The sequence below is a fragment of the Chelon labrosus genome (assembly GCF_963514085.1).
Source record: "Chelon labrosus genome assembly, contig: SCAFFOLD_39, whole genome shotgun sequence".
Classification (NCBI taxonomy): Eukaryota; Metazoa; Chordata; class Actinopteri; order Mugiliformes; family Mugilidae; genus Chelon; species Chelon labrosus.
Genome location: NW_028181538.1, coordinates 27501 through 55219, shown reverse-complemented (window position 1 = coordinate 55219; position 27719 = coordinate 27501). Strand labels below are relative to the sequence as shown.

Sequence of the window (27719 nt, the reverse complement as noted above, 5' to 3'; positions counted from 1 at the left end):
GATGGATGGTTGATGGGTGGATGAGTAGGTGGATGGATGGATGGATGGATGAGTAGGTGGATGGATGGATGGATGGATGGATGGTTGATGGATGGATGAGTAGGTGGATGGATGGATGGATGAATGGATGGATGGATGAATGAATGGATGAGTAGGTGGATGGATGGATGGATGGATGAGTAGGTGGATGGATGGATGGATGGATGGATGGATGGATGGTTGATGGATGGATGAGTAGGTGGATGGATGGATGGATGGATGGATGGATGGATGGATGGTTGATGGGTGGATGAGTAGGTGGATGGATGGATGAGTAGGTGGATGGATGGATGGATGGATGAGTAGGTGGATGGATGGATGGATGGATGGATGGATGGATGGATGGTTGATGGATGGATGAGTAGGTGGATGGATGGATGGATGGATGGATGGTTGATGGATGGATGGTTGATGGATGGATGGATGGATGGATGGATGGATGGATGGTTGATGGGTGGATGAGTAGGTGGATGGATGAATGAATGAATGAATGGATGAGTAGGTGGATGGATGGATGGTTGATGGGTGGATGAGTTGGTGGATGAATGGATGGATGAGTGGGTGGATGAATGGATGGATGAATGGATGGATGAATGGGTGGATGAATGGATGGATGAATGATGGGTGAATGAGTGTATGGATGGAAGCATGAATGGATGTTTATTGTGTTGATCAGCTGATCAGGCTGATAACGGATCAATGAGATGTTCACTTTTATTTATATAACGTCAACAACAAAACTAATTGTCTCTTGTCTCAAAACCCGGAACTGAAACCTCCAGAGAAATCACGAAGACGACAGGGCAAGAACAACAACAGAACCAGCTGATCCACTTGTTGATCAGATAATCAGCCAGTTTACAGTTGTCGTCACTTCCTGTAAGGTACAGTTGCACTCGATGACCAGCAGGCGGCAACAGCGCTCTGCCGCTCGAAGACGAAGAAGAAGAAACCCGGAAGTGAGCGGAGCCGCTGACCCGGAGCAGCAACAGCGGATTAGACTGATTACAGGTGAGACTTCACTCCTCTTTTATATCATTGTTGTTGTTTACATGTTAGTGTTAAAGCTCGGCTTAAAGCTCCGTCTCACGTCGCGGGTTGACGTTTCTTTGGAGCGGTAACCGTCTTTGTCCCACATCCGTTCCACCAGACTCCGTTCAGAAATATGCTGTTTTAAGGCCGCTTCGTTTATACTGACTCACGGTCCGATAACGCGACACTTTATGGCTTTCCGATTCCTCTTTACGTCCTGCCAGCTGTACGGCTTATTAATATTCAATCAATTTAGATCAATTATTAGAGAGATTGACATGAGCGCGCTCAGCGACGCCCCCAGCGGCCACGTGCCGCCACAACGGATTAGTTGGTTCAGTTCTGTGATTGGGCTGGACTGAACCATCCCTTAGTGATGCTGCTATAGGCCCAGGCTGCTGGGGGACGATGCACTGAGAACCATCCCTTAGTGGTGCTGCTATAGGCCCAGGCTGCTGGAGGACGATGCTCTGAGAACTATTCCTTAGTGGTGCTGCTATAGGCCCAGGCTGCTGGGGGACGATGCTCTGAGAACCATCCCTTGGTGATGCTGCTATAGGCCCAGGCTGCTGGGGGACGATGCACTGAGAACCATCCCTTGGTGATGCTGCTATAGGCCCAGGCTGCTGGAGGACGATGCTCTGAGAACCATCCCTTGGTGATGCTGCTATAGGCCCAGGCTGCTGGGGGACGATGCTCTGAGAACCATCCCTTGGTGATGCTGCTATAGGCCCAGGCTGCTGGGGGACGATGCACTGAGAACCATCCCTTGGTGATGCTGCTATAGGCCCAGGCTGCTGGAGGACGATGCACTGAGAACCATCCCTTAGTGATGCTGCTATAGGCCCAGGCTGCTGGGGGACGATGCTCTGAGAACCATCCCTTGGTGATGCTGCTATAGGCCCAGGCTGCTGGAGGACGATGCTCTGAGAACCATCCCTTAGTGATGCTGCTATAGGCCCAGGCTGCTGGGGGACGATGCTCTGAGAACCATCCCTTGGTGATGCTGCTATAGGCCCAGGCTGCTGGAGGACGATGCTCTGAGAACCATCCCTTAGTGATGCTGCTATAGGCCCAGGCTGCTGGGGGATGATGCTCTGACAGGGTTTCCGCTGAGTCATAAAAAGTCTTAAAAAGTCTTAAATAGGCTACGATCATATTTTACATTGTAGGTCTTAAATTACATTTCGTCAAGTCTTAATTTTTACCGCTTCAGTCTCATTTCGTCCAATGTGTCGGTGTCATTCACAGTTAGTTCCGTGTGTTCTGTGTAGTTCTTTATTAAATATAACTATTAGCAGTACGCTGAAATTAAACTACAAATGAGACCTGGAAGTGGAATCCGGTGTTCAGCCTGGTTTGTGTTGCTGCACCAGGTATGATACGGTCGTACAGCGCAGGTGAAGCGGGGAGATTTCTTTCATAACGTTTGTTAGTGTTATGGATTTATGCCTTTTGGATTTGAGACTTCTTCTGTCACATGAACCTCGTTGTCAACTTGGGAAGTGGATAAATGTAAGTTTAATGATTGTTGGCTTTGTAACATAGAGTTGGAGAGAAGCTTAGCCACGTCTGCTAGTAGTATGCTTCAACATGAAGTAACAAGGAGACGAAGTGGAGGGATTTCAGCTCAATACATTTATTAAACAGAACCATATGAAGCCAGGTCTCACGGCTTATTATAAAATATAATAACATAATAAAACGTTGGTGGCTTGTAGCCTTCACCAGCGGAGATGGAGGAAGTAAAAAAAAGAAGAGACGGATGCAACCAGAGTGACACCTGCTGAACTAAGCGATGAACACAAAGGAGGCGCCGCCGTGTGGCGTAAACTGGTACTGCTCCTTGTGATACTCTGGCTGTTACAGCTTGAATGAAATGATTTGATTGGCTGAACTGTGTGAGCTGCAGACTCTACCGATTCTGCTGCCTCATCATCATAAAGTGACGTGTGGGGACCCCCCCCCCCCCCCCGGCTGTTATAAATAGCACACCTGAGGTATGATAAGGATCCGTGATATATAATCTGTTTAAAGTGCGCAGTAAACTCTGACGGACTGAAATCACCACTGGCTCTATTAAGTTTTCCTGCCAATATGGCGACGTCAACAAAAAACAGTCACGTGACGCCCGGAGCTCTACAGCGATGTGTTTCTAAGCCTAAATGGCTTACAATACATTACACAACTATGCATGGCACATTGGATGGAGGAAGTTGGGACATGTCTCAGTGCATGTTAAATCACATCTACAGGATAGTTCATAGTTGAATGACAATACGTTTTGTTATTTTGAAAGTAATTGTCCTTATTTCTTGTACTTTGTGTATGTCTTAAATGGAACCTATAATGGTCTTAAAAAGGTCTTAAACTTCACTTGCTCAAACCTGCAGAACCCCTGTCTGAGCTCCTGTACGTTGTGTGCTGCTACTGTCCAGCAGGTTAACTGCCCTACTGATTGATTCCTCTTGTGTTCAGTCATTACAGCAGATAACTGACCTGTCAGATATGTGTATCTATGACAGACGTATGTTTATCTTGCTGTTCTCTTCTCTCTTTCTTCTGTCTGTACCCGGCTGGCCTTAGGCAGATGGGTTCCTCCATATGAGCTGGGTTCTGCTCAAGGTTTCTTCCTGTTAAAAGGGAGTTTTTCCTTCCACCGTCGCCTTCAGGCTGCTCTGGGGGTTTCAGGCCGGGTTCTAAAGCATCTTGAGACGTACATATATATAATTGGAACAACTGTCACTAACAGCTTTATTTAGATTCATCATCATCTATATTTGTATCACGATCAGATTCTACTTTAGTCAGATCGATGTTTTTTCTGTCTCTACTCGGCCTCAAGCAGATGCAGATGAACTGGTTCTGGTTCTGGATGTGGTTCTGTTCAAGGTTCCTTCCTCTTAAAGGAGACTCTTTGTGCTACTCTGGGGGCTTTTGAAGTAAAATTGAATTGAATGGAATTAACCCGTTAGTGTTTGTTTGTTTACTTCAGTCTGTCTCTTCTCCCTGTAGCTCCTCCTCCAACATGGCCGACGCCTGGCAGAGCGCCATGGATCACGCTGTTGCTGTGGCACGGAAAGCTGGAGAGGTGAGAGAAGCTGCTTCACCTGCAGCTTTTATTTTGAAGGAGTTCTTGTTCCTTATAGAGGTGGGCTCAGGTGTCTGATGTTGGAGTCTGGAGGTCCTGAAGATGATGATGATGATGATGATGATGCAGTTTGATTCTTGAGTCTCTAACAGCTGATGTTGACATGAACTCTGGACTCTGGATGAGGGTTACTACCTGACCCTCGTCCTGACCCGGGACCCCTGATCCCTGTCCCTGTCCCTGACCTGTGACCCTTTTAATCACATCTTGCAGTTTTGACGTTAACAGGGCTTAAAGTAAAAAAAAAAATCCTGAGTCTGAACTTTTTTCCGGGCGGCGGGGGCACAGTGGGTCTGACGAATACGCTAGGACATTTTACAAACAACTTTTTGGTATTGTGCTACACAGAGTACGAGATGATCTACAATCTAAAATATGATTTTTAGAAATTAAAGGTCTGTGTAAATAGAGATTAGAGCTTTAAGCAGCGTCACAGAGTGAGATACCTCACACCTCCAGATGCATCACGGCTCCACCAGTGATCTGAATGATTGTTAGAAACTAAAGGTCATAATGTTAGAGAGCATCAGGATAATTAATCTGAGGAATTATTCAGTTAGATGTTAGAGAGCATCAGGATAATTAATCTGAGGAATTATTCAGTTAACAACCATTTCAATCAGTAAAGGACCATTTATATAAAAAGCTATTTATAATCAGTTACAGCTCTAACTGATTATAAATAGGGTTATAATAAATAATAAAATAAATTTTATTTATAACGCACTTTACATCAAAGCAATGACCTCAAAGTGCTACAATGCACATAAAACAACATAAAGACTTTAAAACTAGACATTAAAAATAGCAGTTTTAGCCATAGGCTTTTATAAAAAGATGAGTCTTAAGGCCTTTTTTAAAAGGATAATACTGTGATTCTAAACCAGCTGTTCAGAACAAATAAAGACCTCTGATAACTGATAACTGTCCAGTAGAACACTGGTTAATACTGGTTAATACTGGTTAATACTGGTTAACACTGGTTACTACTGGTTACTACTGGTTAACACTGGGTAATACTGGGTAATACTGGGTAATACTGGTTACTACTGGTTACTACTGGTTAATACTGGGTAATACTGGTTAATACTGGTTAACACTGGTTACTACTGGTTACTACTGGTTAACACTGGGTAATACTGGGTAATACTGGGTAATACTGGTTACTACTGGTTACTACTGGTTAATACTGGGTAATACTGGGTAATACTGGTTACTACTGGTTACTACTGGTTAGTACTGGTTACTACTGGTTACTACTGGTTACTACTGGGTAATACTGGGTAATACTGGTTACTACTGGGTAATACTGGTTAATACTGGTTAATACTGGTTAATACTGGTTAATACTGGGTAATACTGGGTAATACTGGTTACTACTGGTTACTACTGGTTAATACTGGGTAATACTGGGTAATACTGGGTAATACTGGTTACTACTGGTTAATACTGGTTAATACTGGGTAATACTGGGTAATACTGGTTACTACTGGTTAATACTGGTTACTACTGGTTAACACTGGGTAATACTGGTTAATACTGGTTAATACTGGTTAATACTGGTTACTACCGGTTACTACTGGTTTCTTGTTTCAGGACGTCTTTCGGTTCCAGCATCAGTGCTGAAGCATTGCTGATATTAACTTCCCTGTTTGTATGATGTTGTGTTATTACTCTGACATCATCATCATCATCATCATCATAGAAGTGAACCAGAACATTCAGACCTCTGTCCATGTTCTATAGAGGCTTCGGCAACATGAAGAGAAAACAAACTTCATGAGCTTCTCAGACGTTTGTTAAACTCTGCTGATAAACCTGGTGTTCATGTAACTGACTGATGATTTAAAACAGTTTAGTCAAAGCATTTTATCACCCTACTTATGATTGGCTGTAATATTAGTTTGGTTAGGAGAGAAAGATGGTTTCCTCTGATTCCATTGGTCAGCGAACTCCACTGACTGGAGCCTGACAATAACCCACAGCAACAAGTTTATTTATTTATTTATTTATTTTTAAATCGCAGTCAAACGCCTCACGCCGGAGATCCGGCACGGTGCCAGAATACTTTAAGGCCTGCGTTAATGTGGTTTCCTGTGGTCGATGAACACGTGAATGATCAGACTGAGTTGATGAGGGGCTGCAGGTGAACGTGTGATTGATGTATTGATCAGGTGGTGCGTGACGCTCTGAGTGACGACAGGAAGGTGACGACCAAGAGTTCGTCTGTTGACCTGGTGACACAAACAGATCAGAAGGTGGAGCAACTCATCATCCAATCAGTGAAGGAGAAATTCTCTACTCACAGGTAGCCCCGCCCTCTCTACTGATAATGAATGAATGAATCTGACTCTGATCGTTTCTATGCCTGATGATCTTTGAGTTAATTAGTGTTGAGATGAAAAGACTCGTTTAAGATTAGAACCATCGTCAAGAGACCGTGACGACCACCATGAAGATCAGGACCAGGGGCCTCATGTACGAACGTTGCTTAAGTACAAAAACGTTACGTAAGTACTCGCTCACGTAAAAGTTCAGATGTATCAAGAGTGAAATGTCCGGGAATTTTGTACGTGGCTACGCCAACGACGTGGCTGGCGTAAGTAGGATTCTACAGATGTCGATCCTTTGGAGACACTTAGAGGTGATGCCGGGAAACTGTCATCAATGTGAAAACTATTACTCCGACCGATCGGGACTGTGCCGGTCGACCCTGAGCAGAGCCATGCCAGCCATGTGGGACGGAATTATCCGCATGTCAGCCAGGTATATCAGATTCCCATACAATGCATCTGAACAGGTCAACATTAAAGAGCAATTTGCAGCGAGAGACGGTTTTCTGAATGTAATCGGAGCTATCGACTGCACACACATTGCTATAAAAGCGCCATCGCATGAATTTGTAAATGTCAACAGGAAACATTTTCATTCGATCAGTGTGCAGATCATACGTGATGCGCAAATGCAAGTAAACATTGTGGCAGCGTGCCAAAGAACACATTTTACACATCTCCACTCCAGTGAGCAGGGTCTCCAATTCTCTTTCTGTGAAGTTCTTCTTCTTTCCCGTCTTCCTCATTCTTATGTTTTTGTTTTCTGATCGCGCAGAGATGGGAATCTCAGGTGCAGAGTCAATTTAAATATAATTTCCATATTTAAAATGGGCGTGGACAAGGAGTTGCATATTTAAAGGGGGCGTGGACATGGATTTGCATATTTAAAAGGGGCGTGGACAGGGAGGAGTCGGGTACGTTCAATCGGGATGTACAAAGGAAATGTGCTTCGAAATGCTTCTAAATCTGAACTTACGTCATGATTTAGAAGGAAATCTACGCAACTGTTAGTACATGAGGCCACAGGTCACATGACGTCCACCGTACTCTTCTGTTAGTTGGAATCTCCGTGTGTTGGAGCCAACAGCAACATGGAGCCTGATGACGTATCATCATGTGTCCGTCAGGTTCATAGGGGAGGAGTCAGTGGCTGCAGGTGAACCTTGTGTCCTGACAGACGCTCCTACCTGGATCATCGATCCCATCGACGGAACAACCAACTTCGTCCACGCGTGAGTTTTATTTCAAAACATTTAAACTTCATCTTTTATTTTTATCGTCATCATCTGGACGTGTTATTAACATGTTAATAACTAATTATTCTCTGGCGTGTATCAGCTGGTCTGAGGTCTGGTAGTTTTGATGTAAACAGCTGTTTTTCTTTCAGGTTTCCTTTCGTTGCCGTTTCCATCGGATTCTCTGTCAACAAACAGGTCAGACTCCTGGTAATGTTCCTGAAGTAGAACCTCCTGAATTCACTCTACTCTGGGTACCACCCTATTCTAACCATCTCGACTTTGCGCTCAGATGGAGTTCGGCGTGGTCTACAGTTGTCTTGACGATAAGATGTACACAGCGAGGAAGGGGAAGGGGGCGTTCTGTAATGGAGAACCGCTTCAGGTTTCTGACCAGAGAGGTCAGTGAACAATAACATCAATATCACATCCTCCAAAACAAACCATGAAAGGATTTGTTGAACGCTTCTTACCTGTGGTTCTTGTCAGACATCAAACAAGCCATCATAGCCACAGAGTTCGGATCCTCTAGAGCTCCTGAAGCTGTCGACAAAATCTTCTGCAGCCTGAGAAATATCCTGAGCATCCCAGTACACGGGTAAGGCCGCCACCGTGTTCCTAATGTTGTGGCATAAACGTATCTTTGACAGAGTAAATGTGGACATCTGTCCCAGGGTGCGTGGCGCCGGCACTGCAGCCATCAACATGTGTCTGGTGGCGTCGGGTTGTGTTGAGGCCTACTACGAGATCGGGATCCACGTTTGGGACGTGGCGGCGGGGTCAGTGATCGTCTCTGAGGCTGGAGGAGTTCTGATGGATGTGGAAGGTAAAGATGCTCCGATCCTGACACAGTCACCTGTTTACCTGCCCAGGGCTTCTCACTGACACTCTGTGTTCAGGAGGAGAGGCGGACCTGATGTCCAGGAGGATCGTAGCAGCCAACAGCAAGACAGTCGGCGATAGGGTCGTCAGAGAGATCGCCTCCTTCCAGCCAATCAGAGACGATGCTCCACCTCCGAAGGAGTGACCAACGCTGCTGATGGATGTGGTGTCTTCATGTTTATACTTTGTAATAAATAAAGTTTGTTAGAAACATTCAGACTACTGGGTTCGTTTATGAGGATGACCTCAACAAGACATCAGGGCGACGGGTGACACTGCAGGTGGTACGTCAGGTGGTCACCCTTAAATTGTCCCCCGGGGACAAATAAAGTTTTCTGAATCTGAATCTGAATTCAGGCGATACTTCAGGCAATACTTCAGGCAATACTTCAGGCGGTACGTCAGGCGGTACTTCAGACGGTAATTCAGGCGGTACTTCAGGCGGTACGTCAGGCGGTACGTCAGGCGGTACTTCAGACGGTAATTCAGGCGGTACGTCAGGCGGTACGTCAGGCGGTACTTCAGGCGGTACTTCAGACGGTACTTCAGACGGTACTTCAGGCGGTACGTCAGGCGGTAATTCAGACGGTACTTCAGGCGGTATGTCAGGCGGTACGTCAGGCGGTACTTCAGGCGGTAATTCAGACGGTACTTCAGGCGGTACTTCAGGCGGTACTTCAGGCGGTACGTCAGGCGGTACTTCAGGCGGTACGTCAGGCGGTAATTCAGGCGGTACGTCAGGCGGTACGTCAGGCGGTAATTCAGGCGGTACGTCAGGCGGTAATTCAGACGGTACTTCAGGCGGTACGTCAGACGGTAATTCAGGCGGTAATTCAGACGGTACGTCAGGCGGTAATTCAGACGGTACGTCAGGCGGTACGTCAGGCGGTAATTCAGGCGGTAATTCAGACGGTAATTCAGACGGTACTTCAGGCGGTACTTCAGGCGGTACGTCAGGCGGTAATTCAGGCGGTACGTCAGGCGGTAATTCAGACGGTACTTCAGACGGTACTTCAGGCGGTACGTCAGGCGGTAATTCAGACGGTACTTCAGGCGGTATGTCAGGCGGTACGTCAGGCGGTACTTCAGGCGGTAATTCAGACGGTACTTCAGGCGGTACTTCAGGCGGTACTTCAGGCGGTACGTCAGGCGGTACTTCAGGCGGTACGTCAGGCGGTAATTCAGGCGGTACGTCAGGCGGTACGTCAGGCGGTAATTCAGGCGGTACGTCAGGCGGTAATTCAGACGGTACTTCAGGCGGTACGTCAGACGGTAATTCAGGCGGTAATTCAGACGGTACGTCAGGCGGTAATTCAGACGGTACGTCAGGCGGTACGTCAGGCGGTAATTCAGGCGGTAATTCAGACGGTAATTCAGACGGTACTTCAGGCGGTACTTCAGGCGGTACGTCAGGCGGTAATTCAGACGGTACTTCAGGCGGTACGTCAGGCGGTAATTCAGACGGTAATTCAGACGGTACTTCAGGCGGTACTTCAGGCGGTACGTCAGGCGGTAATTCAGACGGTACATCAGGCGGTAATTCAGGCGGTACGTCAGGCGGTACGTCAGGCGGTAATTCAGACGGTAATTCAGACGGTTATTCAGGCGGTACGTCAGGCGGTACGTCAGGCGGTACGTCAGGCGGTAAGTCAGGCGGTACTTCAGGCGGTACTTCAGGCGGTACGTCAGGTGGTACGTCAGGCGGTAATTCAGGCGGTACTTCAGGCGGTACGTCAGGCGGTACGTCAGGCGGTACGTCAGGCGGTACTTCAGGCGGTACGTCAGGCGGTACGTCAGGTGGTACTTCAGGTGGTACCTACTGCAGGCCTTAAATGTTTGATGAACCTCATTCACTGTAAGAAACCATTAAAAACATTTTTAACCGTTTACTTATTTTACAGCAGCAGGTCGTCATGGAAACCAAGGAGATGAATGCATTAAGATATAATTTATTTACGTAACAGTTGAACAGTTAAAGTGCAGCGAACTGAAACAGGAAGTGAATGTACGGCTCAATCAGAAAGGGATTCTGAGATACTGAGAAGTAGCTTGTTAGCATCGTTAGCATCCGCGATGAGGTTCAGTTCTGAACTCTGATTGGCTGCTCATCTTTTGTCCCTTTTCATCAGCGCCTCTGGATGTCTCCACATTGTCCAATCAGAAGTAAGCAGCTGAAGCTACCTTTCATTTTCAGCATGGAGGCTCCGCCCCCAACGCATCAACCACCCTGGTTATGAGTGAGAGGTTACAGACGGCAGCCATGTTGGGCCAAGGACGAGTCACTCGCTCAGCAGCAGGTGAAGAGGTGGAGCCAAAGAGGGACCCACAGGACAGACGCCATTGTTGAGCTGGATTGGAGAAAGGCGCTGCTTCCTGAGAGGAACTCTATTGGTCAGCGTCTGCAGAGACAGAGAGCTGCGTTGTGATTGGCTGAAGGGAACAAACACGTTCATCTTGATTATTCTGCAGAAAACATCTGTAAAAATAAAATAACCACGACAGGTAAATAATAACAACAGGTAAACCAGGTAGATGATGATGTCACTGACCATACGGAGGCGGTGTGCGTACAACACCTCCGGTTCATCTGCTTTCCTGGTCGGCACGGCAACGTTCCAACGCTGCAGCTCTGCGATCATCTCATCTGGACTGAAGAGGACCGCTGGGTCGGCACGGCAACGGTTGATCAGCTCCACCAAACGCTCCTTATAATGCAACCTGTCACAAGAGACGGGTGAAGACACCTGAGACACCTGGACAGGTACACAGCTGATTGGTTTTAACAGGACCAGACTGGTGGTCTTACTGGAGCTGAGGTCTTACTGGCAGTATCCTCTGTACTCAGGTAGAGCTGGGCGTCCACAGGGCTCCTCTCGTCTGCTGCCATCGTCTCTCAGCTCCAAAACCGAACACGATCCTGGAACATGAACACACCTGTCACTCAAACTGGGAGACTGTGAACCAGGTAAAAAGGACGAGGCCTCACCTGTAACCTTAGTGTCAGATGAGTGGTCTCTGGATGGTTCCAACAAGGACGGAGAGACTCTGTAATACTAGAGACAAGGTCCACTTCATCAGTACTAAAACACCTGCAGTGGCTGGGTATGGCATTTGTCTCAGGTGTTTCTCACCTGTAGCAGCATGTGTAGGCGGCCCACGCTCCAGTCTCTCAGGTGGTACAGACAGTCTCTGGGGTGGTGGGCATGAAGACCTTTGGATCCACAGTCAGCCGAGAAGCTGCAAGCCTGAAGACACAAAGAGTTCAGTCACTCCATCGGAAACAGGTGAGGTCAGGTATTTCTCCTCCACTGCAGTGATTGGTCGTACATAAACAGGAAGCAGTTTGAACTGAAGTGAAGGTCATGAACTTACAGATCCCAGAGTGAAGCGCTGACTGCAGCCACCACAGAACTGATGCTGACACTGACTGCAGGTGAAGTGAAGACATCCTCCTTTAGACAGGCTGAAGACGAACTGGCAGTTTGGACACTCTGAGGACACAGGAGCACATCAGTAGACCTCATCAGATCACAGTAGACCTCATCAGACCACAGTAGACGGCATCAGATCACAGTAGACGGCATCAGATCACAGTAGACCTCATCAGACCACAGTAGACCTCATCAGACCACAGTAGACGGCATCAGACCACAGTAGACCTCATCAGATCACAGTAGACCGCATCAGATCACAGTAGACCTCATCAGATCACAGTAGACCTCATCAGACCACAGTAGACGGCATCAGACCACAGTAGACGGCATCAGATCACAGTAGACCTCATCAGACCACAGTAGACCTCATCAGACCACAGTAGACGGCATCAGATCACAGTAGACCTCATCAGACCACAGTAGACGGCATCAGATCACAGTAGACCTCATCAGATCACAGTAGACCTCATCAGATCACAGTAGACGGCATCAGATCACAGTAGACCTCATCAGACCACAGTAGACCGCATCAGACCACAGTAGACGGCATCAGATCACAGTAGACCTCATCAGATCACAGTAGACGTCATTAGACCTCATCAGATCACAGTAGACGTCATTAGACCTCATCAGATCACAGTAGACGTCATTAGACCTCATGAGATCACAGTAGACGTCATTAGACCTCATCAGATCACAGTAGACCGCATGAGATCACAGTAGACCTCATCAGACCACAGTAGACCGCATGAGATCACAGTAGACCTCATCAGACCACAGTAGACCGCATGAGATCACAGTAGACCTCATCAGACCACAGTAGACCGCATGAGATCACAGGAGACCGCATGAGATCACAGTAGACCTCATCAGACCACAGTAGACCTCATCAGATCACAGTAGACCTCATTAGATCACAGTAGACAGCATCAGATCACAGTAGACCTCATCAGATCACAGTAGACCTCATCAGACCACAGTAGACGGCATCAGATCACAGTAGACCTCATCAGACCACAGTAGACCTCATCAGATCACAGTAGACCGCATCAGACCACAGTAGACGGCATCAGATCACAGTAGACGTCATTAGACCTCATCAGATCACAGTAGACGTCATTAGACCTCATCAGATCACAGTAGACCGCATGAGATCACAGTAGACCTCATCAGACCACAGTAGACCGCATGAGATCACAGTAGACCTCATCAGACCACAGTAGACCTCATCAGACCACAGTAGACCGCATGAGATCACAGTAGACCTCATCAGACCACAGTAGACCGCATGAGATCACAGTAGACCTCATCAGACCACAGTAGACGGCATCAGATCACAGTAGACCTCATCAGACCACAGTAGACCGCATGAGATCACAGTAGACCTCATCAGACCACAGTAGACCTCATCAGACCACAGTAGACCGCATGAGATCACAGTAGACCTCATCAGACCACAGTAGACCGCATGAGATCACAGTAGACCTCATCAGACCACAGTAGACGGCATCAGATCACAGTAGACGTCATTAGACCTCATCAAATCACAGTAGACCGCATCAGACCACAGTAAACGTCATTAGACCTCATCAGATCACAGTAGACTTCATTAGACCTCATCAGACCACAGTAGACGTCATTAGACGTCATCAGATCACAGTAGACCGCATCAGACCACAGTAGACCGCATCAGACCACATCAGACCACAGTAGACCACATCAGATCACAGTAGACCACATCAGATCACAGTAGACCTCATCAGACCACAGTAGACCTCATCAGACCACAGTAGACCGTAGGGTTGGGCGGTATGACAGTATTATACCTTGTGACGGTATAAAGTGTCTACTGGTAGAGATTGTGTAATACCGTTTATACCGGAGAAAGAGCAGATGTCTGCGGCGTCTCTCTGAGTCACTGTAATTACACCGCCTCGACACACGGGGTGCTGCAGGCTTTGCAGCAGACTGCTTGGCGTGGTTGCATGAGCACGACGAAGAAGAAACAGCTTCACCTGAGTGATAACAATCATGGCGGAGGCGGAGAGTGAACGTCACGAGGAAACGGAGGCAGCCCGACCCACCTGTGACGAAGAGGAGGAGGAACTCGTTCCGAAAAGGGGCGCTACGTCTGTTGTGTGGAACTTTTTTTCGGATTTAGAAAATCCGACAACGAACAAAAACTGATACTCTGCAAAGAGTGTCGCGCGACTGTTGCTGCTGGAGGTGGAAACACTGGTAACCTCTTCCACCACTTAAAGTTAAAACATGCGAAGCAGTATTATGAAAGCCAAAAGATATTTTCTTTAAAATAATGTTATGCTGCTGTGAGCAAATAAAAATAGAAGAGGAAAATGATCAAGTGCGTCAGTATGGTTATTTTAAGCCATTAATTGAATTTACAGGGGAAAAAAAACATACTGCGATATATACCGTTACCGTGATATGAAATTACTCATACCGTGATATAAGATTTTGCTCATACCGCATCAGACCACAGTAGACCGCATCAGATCATAGTAGACCTCATCAGACCTCATCAGACCGCATCAGACCTCATCAGACCGCATCAGACCACAGTAGACCTTATCAGACCTCATCAGATCACAGTAGACCTCATCAGACGTCATCAGACCACAGTAGACTTCATCAGATCATAGTAGACCTCATCAGACCTCATCAGACCGCATCAGACCACAGTAGACCTTATCAGACCTCATCAGATCACAGTAGACCTCATCAGACGTCATCAGACCACAGTAGACTTCATCAGATCATAGTAGACCTCATCAGACCTCATCAGACCGCATCAGACCACAGTAGACCTTATCAGACCTCATCAGATCACAGTAGACCTCATCAGACGTCATCAGATCACAGTAGACTTCATCAGATCATAGTAGACCGCATCAGACCACAGTAGACCTTATCTTAGACCTCATTAGTGTAGGGTTCTGTTAAAGTGATGGCCGTGGTTTCAACACTAGAATCTAAGGTTGACAACAATAAATATGTTTGTTCGCGTTGGTTCTGTCAGACGCTGTACAACACTATCAGAACCAATATAGGTGGAACTGATGATGTTATTGATCATTTAAGAAGAACCAGAAGAGAACCAGAGGAGAACCAAACAAAGAGAACAGAAGAAAAACCAGAAAGAGTCTTGTTTGTGCTGTTGGAGCAGAGCTAAAGATGATGAAGGTCCTGTGATTCCCTGCAGAACCTGGGTCAGAACCTGGTGGTGTAGGTGTTCTCGTACCAATGCTGTTGTAGAGCAGGGTTGTTCTGTGGAGGTCCGGTTGGTTCTGCTGCTGCCAAACTCTGAACTGGTCACAGGACAATCCCTGATGCTGAGGAGACCACTGTAGAACATAGAGGCTGGTCAGGGGCTGGTCTCAGGGCACTGCAGGGTTAGTGTGTTAGTGTGTTGTTGTGTTAGTGTGTTGTTGTTGTGTTAGTGTGTTGTTGTTGTTGTGTTAGTGTTGTTGTGTTAGTGTATTGTTGTTGTTGTGTTAGTGTGTTGTTGTTGTTGTGTTAGTGTGTTGTTGTTGTTGTTGTGTTAGTGTGTTGTTGTTGTTGTGTTAGTGTGTTGTTGTTGTTGTTGTGTTAGTGTGTTGTTGTTGTTGTGTTAGTGTGTTGTTGTTGTTGTGTGTTGTTGTTGTTGTGTTAGTGTGTTGTTGTTGTTGTGTTAGTGTGTTGTTGTGTTAGTGTGTTGTTGTTGTGTTAGTGTGTTGTTGTTGTGTTAGTGTTAGTGTGTTGTTGTTGTGTTAGTGTGTTGTTGTTGTTGTTGTGTTGTTGTGTTAGTGTGTTGTTGTGTTAGTGTATTGTTGTTGTTGTTGTTGTTGTGTTAGTGTGTTGTTGTGTTAGTGTTAGTGTGTTGTTGTGTTAGTGTTAGTGTGTTGTTGTGTTAGTGTGTTGTTGTTGTGTTAGTGTGTTGTTGTTGTGTTAGTGTTAGTGTGTTGTTGTTGTGTTAGTGTGTTGTTGTTGTGTTAGTGTGTTGTTGTTGTTGTGTTAGTGTGTTGTTGTTGTTGTGTTAGTGTGTTGTTGTGTTAGTGTGTTGTTGTTGTTGTGTTAGTGTGTTGTTGTGTTAGTGTGTTGTTGTTGTTGTGTTAGTGTGTTGTTGTTCTGGTGTTAGTGTGTTGTTGTGGTGTTAGTGTGTTGTGTTGTTGTGGTGTTAGTGTGTTGTTGTTGTGGTGTTAGTGTGTTGTTGTGTTAGTGTGTTGTTGTGGTGTTAGTGTGTTGTTGTTGTGGTGGTGTTAGTGTGTTGTTGTTGTGTTGTTGTGGTGTTAGTGTGTTGTTGTGTTAGTGTGTTGTGGTGTTAGTGTGTTGTTGTTGTGGTGGTGTTAGTGTGTTGTTGTTGTGTTAGTGTGTTGTTGTTGTGGTGTTAGTGTGTTGTTGTGTTAGTGTGTTGTGGTGTTAGTGTGTTGTGGTGTTAGTGTGTAGTTGTTGTGGTGTTAGTGTGTTGTTGTGTTAGTGTGTTGTTGTGTTAGTGTGTTGTTGTTGTGGTGTTAGTGTGTTGTTGTGTTAGTGTGTTGTTGTTGTGGTGTTGTTGTGTTGTCGTGGTGTCTTACAGCTGATCTGCACTGAGAACAGGTACTCTTCTTACAGCTGGGACAGTCCATCCTCAGCCTGTCGGCCTCATGGAGCATCCCAAACGAACACTGGAACACACAACGTTCTGTTACCATGACGACCACACCAGAAGTTAGGTTCCAGGTGTTCCCGTGGTCCTAACCCAGACCTCTGTGACCTATACACATGTGTTCTAATGAAGTGTGTGTTCTAATGAAGCGTGTCCTGCCTGGTTCTATAAACATGTTCTAATGAAGTGTGTGTTCTAATGAAGCGTGTCCTGCCTGGGTCTATACACATGGGTTCTAATGAAGCGTGTCCTGCCTGGTTCTATACACGTGTGTTCTAATGAAGTGTGTGTTCTAATGAAGCGTGGCCTGCCTGGTTCTATAAACATGTTCTAATGAAGTGTGTGTTCTAATGAAGCGTGTCCTGCCTGGGTCTATACACATGGGTTCTAATGAAGCGTGTCCTGCCTGGTTCTATACACGTGTTCTAATGAAGCATGTCCTGCCTGGTTCTATACACGTGTTCTAATGAAGCATGTCCTGCCTGGTTCTATACACATGTGTTCTAATGAAGTGTGTGTTCTAATGAAGCATGTCCTGCCTGGTTCTATACACATGTGTTCTAATGAAGTGTGTGTTCTAACGAAGCGTGTGTCCTAACGAAGCATGCCCTGCCTGGTTCTATACACATGTTCTAATGAAGCATGTCCTGCCTGGTTCTATACACATGTGTTCTAATGAAGCATGTCCTGCCTGGTTCTATACACGTGTTCTAATGAAGTGTGTGTTCTAATGAAGCATGTCCTTCCTGGTTCTATACACGTGTTCTAATGAAGTGTGTGTTCTAATGAAGCATGTCCTTCCTGGTTATATACACATGGGTTCTAATAAAGCATGTCCTTCCTGGTTCTATACACGTGTTCTAATGAAGTGTGTGTTCTAATGAAGCGTGTCCTGCCTGGGTCTATACACATGGGTTCTAATGAAGCGTGTCCTGCCTGGTTCTATACACGTGTTCTAATGAAGCATGTCCTGCCTGGTTCTATACACGTGTTCTAATGAAGCATGTCCTGCCTTGTTCTATACACATGTGTTCTAATGAAGTGTGTGTTCTAACGAAGCGTGTGTCCTAATGAAGCATGCCCTGCCTGGTTCTATACACGTGTTCTAATGAAGCATGTCCTGCCTGGTTCTATACACATGTGTTCTAATGAAGCATGTCCTGCCTGGTTCTATACACGTGTTCTAATGAAGCGTGTCCTTCCTGGTTCTATACACGTGTTCTAATGAAGCGTGTCCTTCCTGGTTCTATACACGTGTTCCAATGAAGCATGTCCTGCCTGGTTCTATACACATCTATCTAATAATGCAAGGAGCGTCTGTCTGTGTGTCTGTTTGTCTGTGGCACGCATAGCTCGCGAACCGTTGGCCCGATTGATTTGAAACTGGGCAGGTGTCTCGCTACGGGCACGAAGATGTGCACTGCTAAGTTTGACGTTGTTTGGATAAGAAATGTAAAATATATCAGTAAAATAGGTTTTCTCCGCTCTAATATTTCCACTAATCCTCATACACCGCACCTGTAGGCTCCCACTATAGGAATACATACTTCTGACGGGCACTGCACTAGTGTGTTCTAATGAAGTGTGTGTCCTAATGAAGCGTGTCCTGCCTGGTTCTATACAGATGGGTTCTAATGAAGCGTGTCCTTCCTGGTTCTATACACGTGTTCTAATGAAGTGTGTGTCCTAATGAAGCGTGTCCTGCCTGGTTATATACACGTGTTCTAATGAAGCATGTCCTGCCTGGTTCTATACACGTGTTCTAATGAAGCATGTCCTGCCTGGTTCTATACACGTGTTCTAATGAAGCATGTCCTGCCTCGTTCTATACACATGTGTTCTAATGAAGTGTGTGTTCTAATGAAGCATGTCCTGCCTTGTTCTATACACATGTGTTCTAATGAAGCGTGTGTCCTAATGAAGCATGCCCTGCCTGGTTCTATACACGTGTTCTAATGAAGCATGTCCTGCCTGGTTCTATACACATGTGTTCTAATGAAGCATGTCCTGCCTGGTTCTATACACGTGTTCTAATGAAGCGTGTCCTTCCTGGTTCTATACACGTGTTCTAATGAAGCGTGTCCTGCCTGGTTCTATACACGTGTCCTAATGAAGCGTGTCCTGCCTGGTTCTATACACGTGTTCTAATGAAGCGTGTCCTTCCTGGTTCTATACACGTGTTCTAATGAAGCGTGTCCTTCCTGGTTCTATACACGTGTTCTAATGAAGCGTGTCCTTCCTGGTTCTATACACGTGTTCTAATGAAGCATGTCCTGCCTGGTTCTATACACATGTGTTCTAATGAAGCATGTCCTGCCTGGTTCTATACACGTGTTCTAATGAAGCATGTCCTGCCTGGTTCTATACACATGTGTTCTAATGAAGTGTGTGTTCTAATGAAGCATGTCCTGCCTGGTTCTATACACGTGTTCTAATGAAGCATGTCTTGCCTGGTTCAATACACATGTGTTCTAATGAAGTGTGTGTTCTAATGAAGCATGTCCTGCCTGGTTCTATACACGTGTTCTAATGAAGCGTGTCCTTCCTGGTTCTATACACGTGTTCTAATGAAGCGTGTCCTGCCTGGTTCTATACACATGTGTTCTAATGAAGTGTGTGTCCTAATGAAGCATGTCCTGCCTGGTTCTATACACGTGTTCTAATGAAGCGTGTCCTGCCTGGTTCTATACACATGGGTTCTAATGAAGCGTGTCCTGCCTGGGTCTATACACATGGGTTCTAATGAAGCGTGTCCTGCCTGGTTCTATACACGTGTTCTAATGAAGCATGTCCTGCCTGGTTCTATACACGTTTTCTAATGAAGCATGTCCTGCCTGGTTCTATACACGTGTTCTAATGAAGTGTGTGTTCTAATGAAGCATGTCCTGCCTTGTTCTATACACATGTGTTCTAATGAAGTGTGTGTTCTAACGAAGCGTGTGTCCTAATGAAGCATGCCCTGCCTGGTTCTATACACGTGTTCTAATGAAGCATGTCCTGCCTGGTTCTATACACATGTGTTCTAATGAAGCATGTCCTGCCTGGTTCTATACACGTGTTCTAATGAAGCGTGTCCTGCCTGGGTCTATACACATGGGTTCTAATGAAGCGTGTCCTGCCTGGTTCTATACACGTGTTCTAATGAAGCATGTCCTGCCTGGTTCTATACACATGTGTTCTAATGAAGTGTGTGTCCTAATGAAGCATGTCCTGCCTGGTTCTATACACATGTGTTCTAATGAAGCATGTCCTGCCTTGTTCTATACACATGTGTTCTAATGAAGTGTGTGTCCTAATGAAGCGTGTCCTGCCTGGTTCTATACAGACGGGTTCTACATGTGTTCTAATCCTCAGGCGTCTTACATGAGCACACCAGCAGAAGTTGGGCATTTCCTGTAGAGCTCTGTCTCGGAGTTTCCTCTGAAACAGTTCGTGGATTTGAGGAGGCAGGAAATGACGGATCTGACAGAAACAGAGAGATGATCAGAACCAGCAGAACCTCAAACAGAGATCAGCTAAGACAGTTTCACACCTGTGTGTCCAGCAGGTTGAAGTAGTCCATGGACTCCTCCAGGCCCCCCTGACCTCTGACCTCCGGCCGACCACACTGAGGACAGACCAGCTGATCCACACTGCGCTCTTTAATGGCCGCTGAGAAAAATGCCTTAAAACACGCCTGACACAGGAAGCAGGAGCAGTGGGTCATCGTGATGATCTGTAGGAAATACAGGCAGAGAAGAAGAGTGACAGGTTATACAGGCAGAGAAGAAGAATGACAGGAAATACAGGCAGAGAAGAAGAGTGACAGGTTATACAGGCGGAGAAGAAGAATGACAGGAAATACAGGCAGAGAAGAAGAGTGACAGGTTATACAGGCGGAGAAGAAGAATGACAGGAAATACAGGCAGAGAAGAAGAGTGACAGGTTATACAGGCGGAGAAGAAGAATGACAGGAAATACAGGCAGAGAAGAAGAATGACAGGAAATACAGGCAGAGAAGAAGAGTGACAGGTTATACAGGCGGAGAAGAAGAATGACAGGAAATACAGGCAGAGAAGAAGAGTGACAGGTTATACAGGCAGAGAAGAAGAGTGACAGGAAATACAGGCAGAGAAGAAGAATGAAAGGAAATACAGGCAGAGAAGAAGAGTGACAGGAAATACAGGCAGAGAAGAAGAGTGACAGGAAATACAGGCAGAGAAGAAGAATGAAAGGAAATACAGGCAGAGAAGAAGAGTGACAGGAAATACAGGCAGAGAAGAAGAGTGACAGGTTATACAGGCGGAGAAGAAGAATGACAGGAAATACAGGCAGAGAAGAAGAATGACAGGAAATACAGGCAGAGAAGAAGAGTGACAGGTTATACAGGCGGAGAAGAAGAATGACAGGAAATACAGGCAGAGAAGAAGAGTGACAGGTTATACAGGCAGAGAAGAAGAGTGACAGGAAATACAGGCAGAGAAGAAGAGTGACAGGAAATACAGGCAGAGAAGAAGAGTGACAGGAAATACAGGCAGAGAAGAAGAATGACAGGAAATACAGGCAGAGAAGAAGAGTGACAGGAAATACAGGCAGAGAAGAAGAATGAAAGGAAATACAGGCAGAGAAGAAGAGTGACAGGAAATACAGGCAGAGAAGAAGAGTGACAGGAAATACAGGCAGAGAAGAAGAATGAAAGGAAATACAGGCAGAGAAGAAGAGTGACAGGAAATACAGGCAGAGAAGAAGAATGAGCTGTTTGTTCCCACCTTGCTGAAGGACACCTGGTCCTGACAGATGGGACAGCTGTGAGTCAGGAACCTGAGGGCTGATGGGAAGTCTCTGTTCAGCTGGACTGCCTCCATGACATCAGCAGGGCTGAAGCTCCGCCCCTCCATCGCCATTAGAGACAAGAAGACTGACGCCTGACGTGGAGGGAGTTGTGCTGCCATCTGAGGGACAGACACAAGGACTGAAACCATCTGAGACCACCTGAGGCCATCTGATACTAACTAAGGCCACCAGAGACCTCTGTAGACCATCTGAGACAATTTAAACCAACTGAGACCACTATGGGAATGGCTAGGCGCTACGTCATCATGTCCAAAAAAGCCACTTCCGTGTCCATTCGCTAATATTCTAACGGTTACGGTATTCTGTCAAACTGGACTACAATAGCATTAAAATGGTGCAGATCTCTTATTACCGATTTCCCCTCGACGAAAAAGAGAAGAAGAGATGGCTGAAGTTGATACGGTAAGTTGGATCTCAAATGATGAACATTAATAACAAAAATAATAATAATAACCGGCTAGCGATTACTAGCGAGCTAACGTTACTAGCTAGGTACTACTAGCTACTGCTAGCTGTTTGTTTTGTCAGCACTTCGACGTGTTTTCAAGGTTATCGTTCTTGAACTGCTCCCAGTAATGTTGCACAGCCAGTGTCTGTGCTGCATAGGAAATCGTTAGACTTTCAAGTGAAACTGACTTTGACTCTAGTAGACCAAGCTAAACAACACATCTGATAATAGAAGTTGGTTCTGCAAGTTGGAAGGAGCCTGAGATGTAAGATGTCAATTGCCACTTATTTTATTTTTTTTTTCGTTTTGCAGGCGTGACAAGTTCACCCCGAACTACAACTCAAGGGTCCTAACGTTAGCTCGCTAGTAATCGCTAGCCGGTTATTATTATTATTTTTGTTATTAATGTTCATCATTTGAGATCCAACTTACCGTATCAACTTCAGCCATCTCTTCTTCTCTTTTTCGTTGAGGGGAAATCGGTAATAAGAGATCTGCACCATTTTAATGCCGTTGTAGTCCAGTTTGACAGAGCACCGTAACCGTTAGAATATTAGCGAATGGACACGGAAGTGGCTTTTTTGGACATGATGACGTCACACTAGCCATTCCCATAGACCATCTGAGAATACCTACAGACTACCTGATACCCTCTGACACTGTCTAAACCACATGAGGACACCTGATTATCTGAGACTACGGTAGACGACCTGAGACAATCTAAACCACCTGAGACCACTATAGACCATCTGGGAATACCTATAGACTACCTGATACCCTCTGACACTGTCTAAACCACATGAGGACACCTGATTATCTGAGACTACGGTAGACGACCTGAGACCATCTAATCCACCTGAGACCACTTGAGATTGTCTAAATCTAAATCTCAGACTACCATAGACTACCTGAGGCCACACAGACCCTCTGAGACCATCTAAACCTCCTGTGACCACCTGAGACCATTTGAGAGTACCTGAGACCACCGGAGACCACCCTAGGCCATACGAGACTACCTGAGGCCACCTGAGACTACTTGAGTTCATCTATGGCCACCTGAGACCATCTGAGAGCACCTGAAACCACCCAAGACAATCTGACACCACCCGAGGCCATCTGATACCACTTGGTAGCCAGGGTTCCTCTCACCTTGATGTGTTCTGCTGCCAGTACTGACTTAGGATGGAGGTTCTGTTGTAGTCCAGGTGCTTGTCCAGATCCTGTGGTGTTGCTGTCTCTGGCTGATTCTGACTGGATGGTACGTACAGGTGACTGTCCATCCAGCCTCAGAGCTTTCATGCTCTTGCTGAGGGGGTCTGTGGGGGGGGCACCTATAGAGACGAGGACCAGGTAGATTTACTAATTGAGTCCAAGTTTACATAGACTACAGGACAACACACAACTAGGGGGGAGCTGTGAAGTAGTGGTTAGAGGTGCTTCTTGGGACAGGAGGATCCCAGGTTCACCTTCCCCCGAGTCCATGGCTGCCGTGCCCTGAGCACCTAACCCCCAACTTACTCCCCGGGTGCAGTCCTTAGAGGCTGCAGCCCAGTGCTCCAACTGTACACACTACTGTGTGAACAAATGGATGGGTCAAACAGCAGGAACACAGTCCCCCTCTGGGATCAATAGTGTAATTTATGTTTAAAAAGTATTATTATTATTAACTACTCTGGACCTTTGAGCTTCCCATTTATAATCAGTTCTAACAGTTTTAGGAGAACCACAAACAAAACGACTTTAATCCTTCGTCCAGAATCACTGTCTTCAGTCTGAACCACATTGTTCTCCAAGGTCTGTGGCAGGTCTTTAGTGCAGCTGCCTCCAGGTAGAGCGTTGTCTCCAGGTGTAGTTTAGTTTCCGTCCGGGTGTAGTTTAGTTTCTGGGTGTAGTTCAGTCTCCAGGTGTAGTTTAGTTTCTGGGTGTAGTTCAGTCTCAAGATGTGGTTTAGTTTCTGGGTGTAGTTTAGTTTCTGGGTGTAGTCTAGTCTCCAGGTGTAGTCAGGTCTCCAGGTGTAGTTTAGTTTCTAGATGTAGTTCAGTCTCCAGGTGTAGTCTAGTTTCTGGGTGTAGTTCAGTCTCAAGGTGTAGTTTAGTTTCTGGGTGTAGTTTAGTTCCTGGGTGTAGTTCAGTCTCCAGGTGTAGTCTAGTCTCCAGGTGTAGTTTAGTTTCTAGATGTAGTTCAGTCTCCAGGTGTAGTCTAGTCTCCAGGTGTGGTCTAGTCTCCAGGTGTGGTCTAGTCTCCAGGTGTGGTCTAGTCTCCAGGTGTAGTTTAGTTTCCGTCCGGGAAATCTGGAAAAAGTTGTTTTTACTCTTAAAAAAAATTGTTTTTACTCAATTGAAATCATTTCTGGATGAGCATGAGGTCCTGGAGGTCTTCCAGTCAGGTTTTAAAACAATGCATAGCACAGAGTCAGCTCTATTAAGAGTTTTTAATGACATCCTCCTGGCAAATGACTCTGGAGACTACGTGACTCTTCTGCTTCTGGACTTGTCTTCGGCTTTTGATACCGTGGACCACAGCATTTTGGTGCATCGATTGCAGCACCTAGTAGGTATTTCTGGCACCGCCCTGGACTGGTTTAAGTCCTACCTGGCAAACAGGACCATGTGCATACGCCTTGGTGGTTCTGAGTCCCGCTCTGCTCCGCTGTCATATGGGGTTCCACAGGGTTCAATTTTAGGGCCCCTACTTTTCTCATTGTACCTGCTGTCCCTGGGTTCCATCCTGAGAAAGCATGGGATCTTTTTTCATTGTTACGCTGATGACAGCCAGATCTATGTGCCACTAAGAAAGAAGGATGCGTTCTCCCTGAAATCGCTTCTTTTATGTCTTGAGGACATTAAAGCTTGGATGTCCTTGAACTTTTTAAAATTTAATGAAAATAAAACTGAAGTGATGGTGTTCAGTCCCGGTGGCCCCAGCAAACCACCTCCTGTTGATTTGGGCCCCTTGGTGGGTTACAGGAAGCAAATAGTCACAAACTTGGGTTTTAGGATGGATAGTGATTTTAAACTTGACCGGCAAATTGGTGCAATAGTAAAGTCCAGCTTCTTTCACCTTAGGCAGCTGGCAAAGGTGAAGCCTTTCCTTGCACGTAAGCATTTTGAAACAGTAATCCACGCCTTCATTACTTCGCGGCTGGATTACTGTAACGCACTTTATCTTGGAGTCAGCCAATCCTCCCTCGCACGTCTCCAGTTGGTTCAAAATGCTGCCGCTCGCCTTTTAACTGGAGCACGTAAGAGGGAGCACATTACTCCCATTTTAGCCTCTCTCCATTGGCTGCCTGTGCATTTTAGAGTCCATTTTAAGATTCTTTTATTTGTTTTTAAATCTTTAAATGGTCTCGCCCCGCCTTACCTCTCTGAGCTGCTCCATCCTTACACTCCTGCCCGGTGCCTCAGGTCAGCTGATCAGCTGCTCCTGGAGGTACCAAGGGCCAAACGGAGGCTCAGAGGGGATAGAGCCTTTTCTGTTGCCGGTCCTAAATTATGGAACGATCTCCCCCTACACATCAGACAAGCCCCTTCGCTGTCCATTTTTAAAACACATCTTAAGACCCATTTTTATTCTTTGGCCTTTAACACAGCATGAGACCCTGTTGTCTGTTCTGTTTTATTATTATTTTAATACTGTTTATCATTTATTATTGTTTTTATATTGTTTCTATTGCTTTTATATTGTCTCTTATGTTTGATGTCTTATATTTTAGGTTGTATTTTATGTATAGCACTTTGTGTCAGCCACAGCTGTTTTAAAGGGCTTTATAAATAAAGTTGAGTTGAGTTGAGTAGTTTAGTTTCTGGGTGTAGTTCAGTCTCCAGGTGTAGTTTAGTTTCTGGGTGTAGTTCAGTCTCCAGGTGTAGTTCAGTCTCCAGGTGTAGTCTAGTCTCCAGGTGTGGTCTAGTCTCCAGGTGTAGTTCAGTCTCTGTGTAGTCTAGTCTCCAGGTGTAGTTCAGTCTCCAGGTGTAGTTCAGTCTCCAGGTGTGGTCTAGTCTCCAGGTGTAGTTTAGTTTCCGTCCGGGTGTAGTTTAGTTTCTGGGTGTAGTTCAGTCTCCAGGTGTAGTTTAGTTTCTGGGTGTAGTTCAGTCTCCAGGTGTAGTTTAGTTTCTGGGTGTAGTTCAGTCTCCAGGTGTAGTTTAGTTTCTGGGTGTAGTCTAGTCTCCAGGTGTGGTCTAGTCTCCAGGTGTAGTTCAGTCTCCAGGTGTAGTCTAGTCTCCAGGTGTAGTTTAGTTTCCGTCCGGGTGTAGTTTAGTTTCTGGGTGTAGTTCAGTCTCCAGGTGTAGTTTAGTTTCTGGGTGTAGTTCAGTCTCCAGGTGTAGTTCAGTCTCTGTGTAGTCTAGTCTCCAGGTGTGGTCTAGTCTCCAGGTGTAGTTTAGTCTCCAGGTGTCGTTCAGTCTCCAGGTGTCGTTCAGTCTCCAGGTGTCGTTCAGTCTCCAGGTGTAGTCTAGTCTCCGGGTGTAGTCTAGTCTCCAGGTGTAGTCTAGTCTCCGGGTGTGGACAGGGAGTTTAGACTGCTGTCTTTCTGTCATGGTCCACCTCGACTGAAGCTCTGTACAATCATCAGACTCAGATTAGACTCTATCAAGCTCATGATCTCACTGGGTTCTACTGGGTTCTGCTGTTGGGTTCCTCAGTTCAGGAGTCATTCCAAGTGTTCTCCAGACCTTTCCCTTCCCATTCTTTTTCAGGACAATCTCTGTTTGTTCCTCAACTGATCTGGATCTTTAGACGTTCTTTAGACTGATCTGGATCTTTAGACGTTCTTCAGTCTGATCTGAGGTGGATGAATGTTTTGGGCCTTGTGGTGAAGTCTTTCCTTTATAGACCTAGATGGTCTTCCTCTCCTAGAGTGATCCTCATTGAGATTATGCTGCAGTGTCGCTCAGAAAGAACCAAACTATTGATTTGTCCTAATGTTGCGGATGTGTCTCTGATGGATGTGTGTCTCTGATGGATGTGTGTCTCTGATGGACGCGTCTCTGATGGATGTGTGTCTCTGATGGATGTGTGTCTCTGATGGACGCGTCTCTGATGGACGCGTCTCTGATGGATGTGTGTCTCTGATGGACGCGTCTCTGATGGATGTGTCTCTGATGGATGTGTGTCTCTGATGGATGTGTGTCTCTGATGGATGTGTGTCTCTGATGGATATGTCTCTGATGGATGTGTGTCTCTGATGGATGTGTGTCTCTGATGGATGTGTCTCTGATGGACGCGTCTCTGATGGATGTGTGTCTCTGATGGATGTCTCTGATGGACGCATCTCTGATGGATGTGTGTCTCTGATGGATGTGTGTCTCTGATGGATGTGTGTCTCTGATGGATATGAGTCTCTGATGGATATGAGTCTCTGATGGATATGAGTCTCTGATGGATATGTCTCTGATGGACGCATCTCTGATGGATATGTGTCTCTGATGGATATGAGTCTCTGATGGACGCGTCTCTGATGGACGCGTCTCTGATGGACGTTATTGAACGCTCATTTAAACTCACGCTGAGTTCAGAGCAGCAGTTTCCAAAATAAAATGCAAACCTTGGAAACGTTTTATCTGAATTGACAGTGAGTTTAGAAAGAGTTACAGAGATCATATTACTCCAGTTTTATCCTCTCATCTCACCCAAACACCCACATGTGGTTCCGGAAGAACATGAGTCAGAGGTTCTCTAAACTAAGGGAGGAC

The 27719-nt window shown here is 46.0% G+C and overlaps 2 protein-coding genes across 6 annotated transcripts in view; one reads left to right on the top strand and one right to left on the bottom strand.

Moving 5' to 3' along the window:
- The first annotated feature begins 627 nt into the window (after window positions 1–627).
- On the top strand, window positions 628–8979 carry LOC311509959 (inositol monophosphatase 1-like). Of its 2 annotated transcripts, none has more exons than XM_084575415.1 (9): window positions 628–1050; window positions 4087–4162; window positions 6397–6530; window positions 7683–7787; window positions 7943–8000; window positions 8083–8191; window positions 8280–8388; window positions 8465–8616; window positions 8690–8979. In XM_084575415.1, the coding sequence occupies exons 2-9, from the start codon at window positions 4100–4102 to the stop codon at window positions 8815–8817; spliced, it is 858 nt and encodes a 285-aa protein (XP_084431541.1). In that variant the 5' UTR covers window positions 628–1050; window positions 4087–4099; the 3' UTR covers window positions 8818–8979. The 2 variants fall into 2 exon arrangements, with proteins under 2 accessions (XP_084431541.1, XP_084431542.1); XM_084575416.1 differs by having other exon boundaries at window positions 637–1050; window positions 7943–7988; window positions 8690–8974.
- Window positions 8980–10598: 1619 nt separating this feature from the next.
- Window positions 10599–27719, bottom strand: part of LOC311509946 (E3 ubiquitin-protein ligase RNF31) — a 20529-nt gene continuing 3408 nt past the window's right edge. Inside the window, exons 8-19 of one of the 4 annotated variants that reach the window (XM_084575399.1) lie at window positions 23179–23360; window positions 21497–21679; window positions 20281–20463; window positions 20112–20210; window positions 16678–16767; window positions 15366–15468; window positions 12045–12163; window positions 11804–11917; window positions 11659–11725; window positions 11496–11589; window positions 11222–11390; window positions 10599–11071 (exon numbers count right to left, since the gene is read on the bottom strand). In XM_084575399.1, the coding sequence (XP_084431525.1) occupies window positions 10952–11071; window positions 11222–11390; window positions 11496–11589; window positions 11659–11725; window positions 11804–11917; window positions 12045–12163; window positions 15366–15468; window positions 16678–16767; window positions 20112–20210; window positions 20281–20463; window positions 21497–21679; window positions 23179–23360 (1523 nt within the window). In that variant the 3' untranslated portion in view covers window positions 10599–10951. Of the gene's footprint in view, window positions 11072–11221; window positions 11391–11478; window positions 11590–11658; window positions 11726–11803; window positions 11918–12044; window positions 12164–15365; window positions 15469–16677; window positions 16768–20111; window positions 20211–20280; window positions 20464–21496; window positions 21680–23178; window positions 23361–27719 lie in introns of those variants that run through there. The other 3 variants (XM_084575401.1, XM_084575400.1, XM_084575402.1) reach the window with 3 other exon arrangements.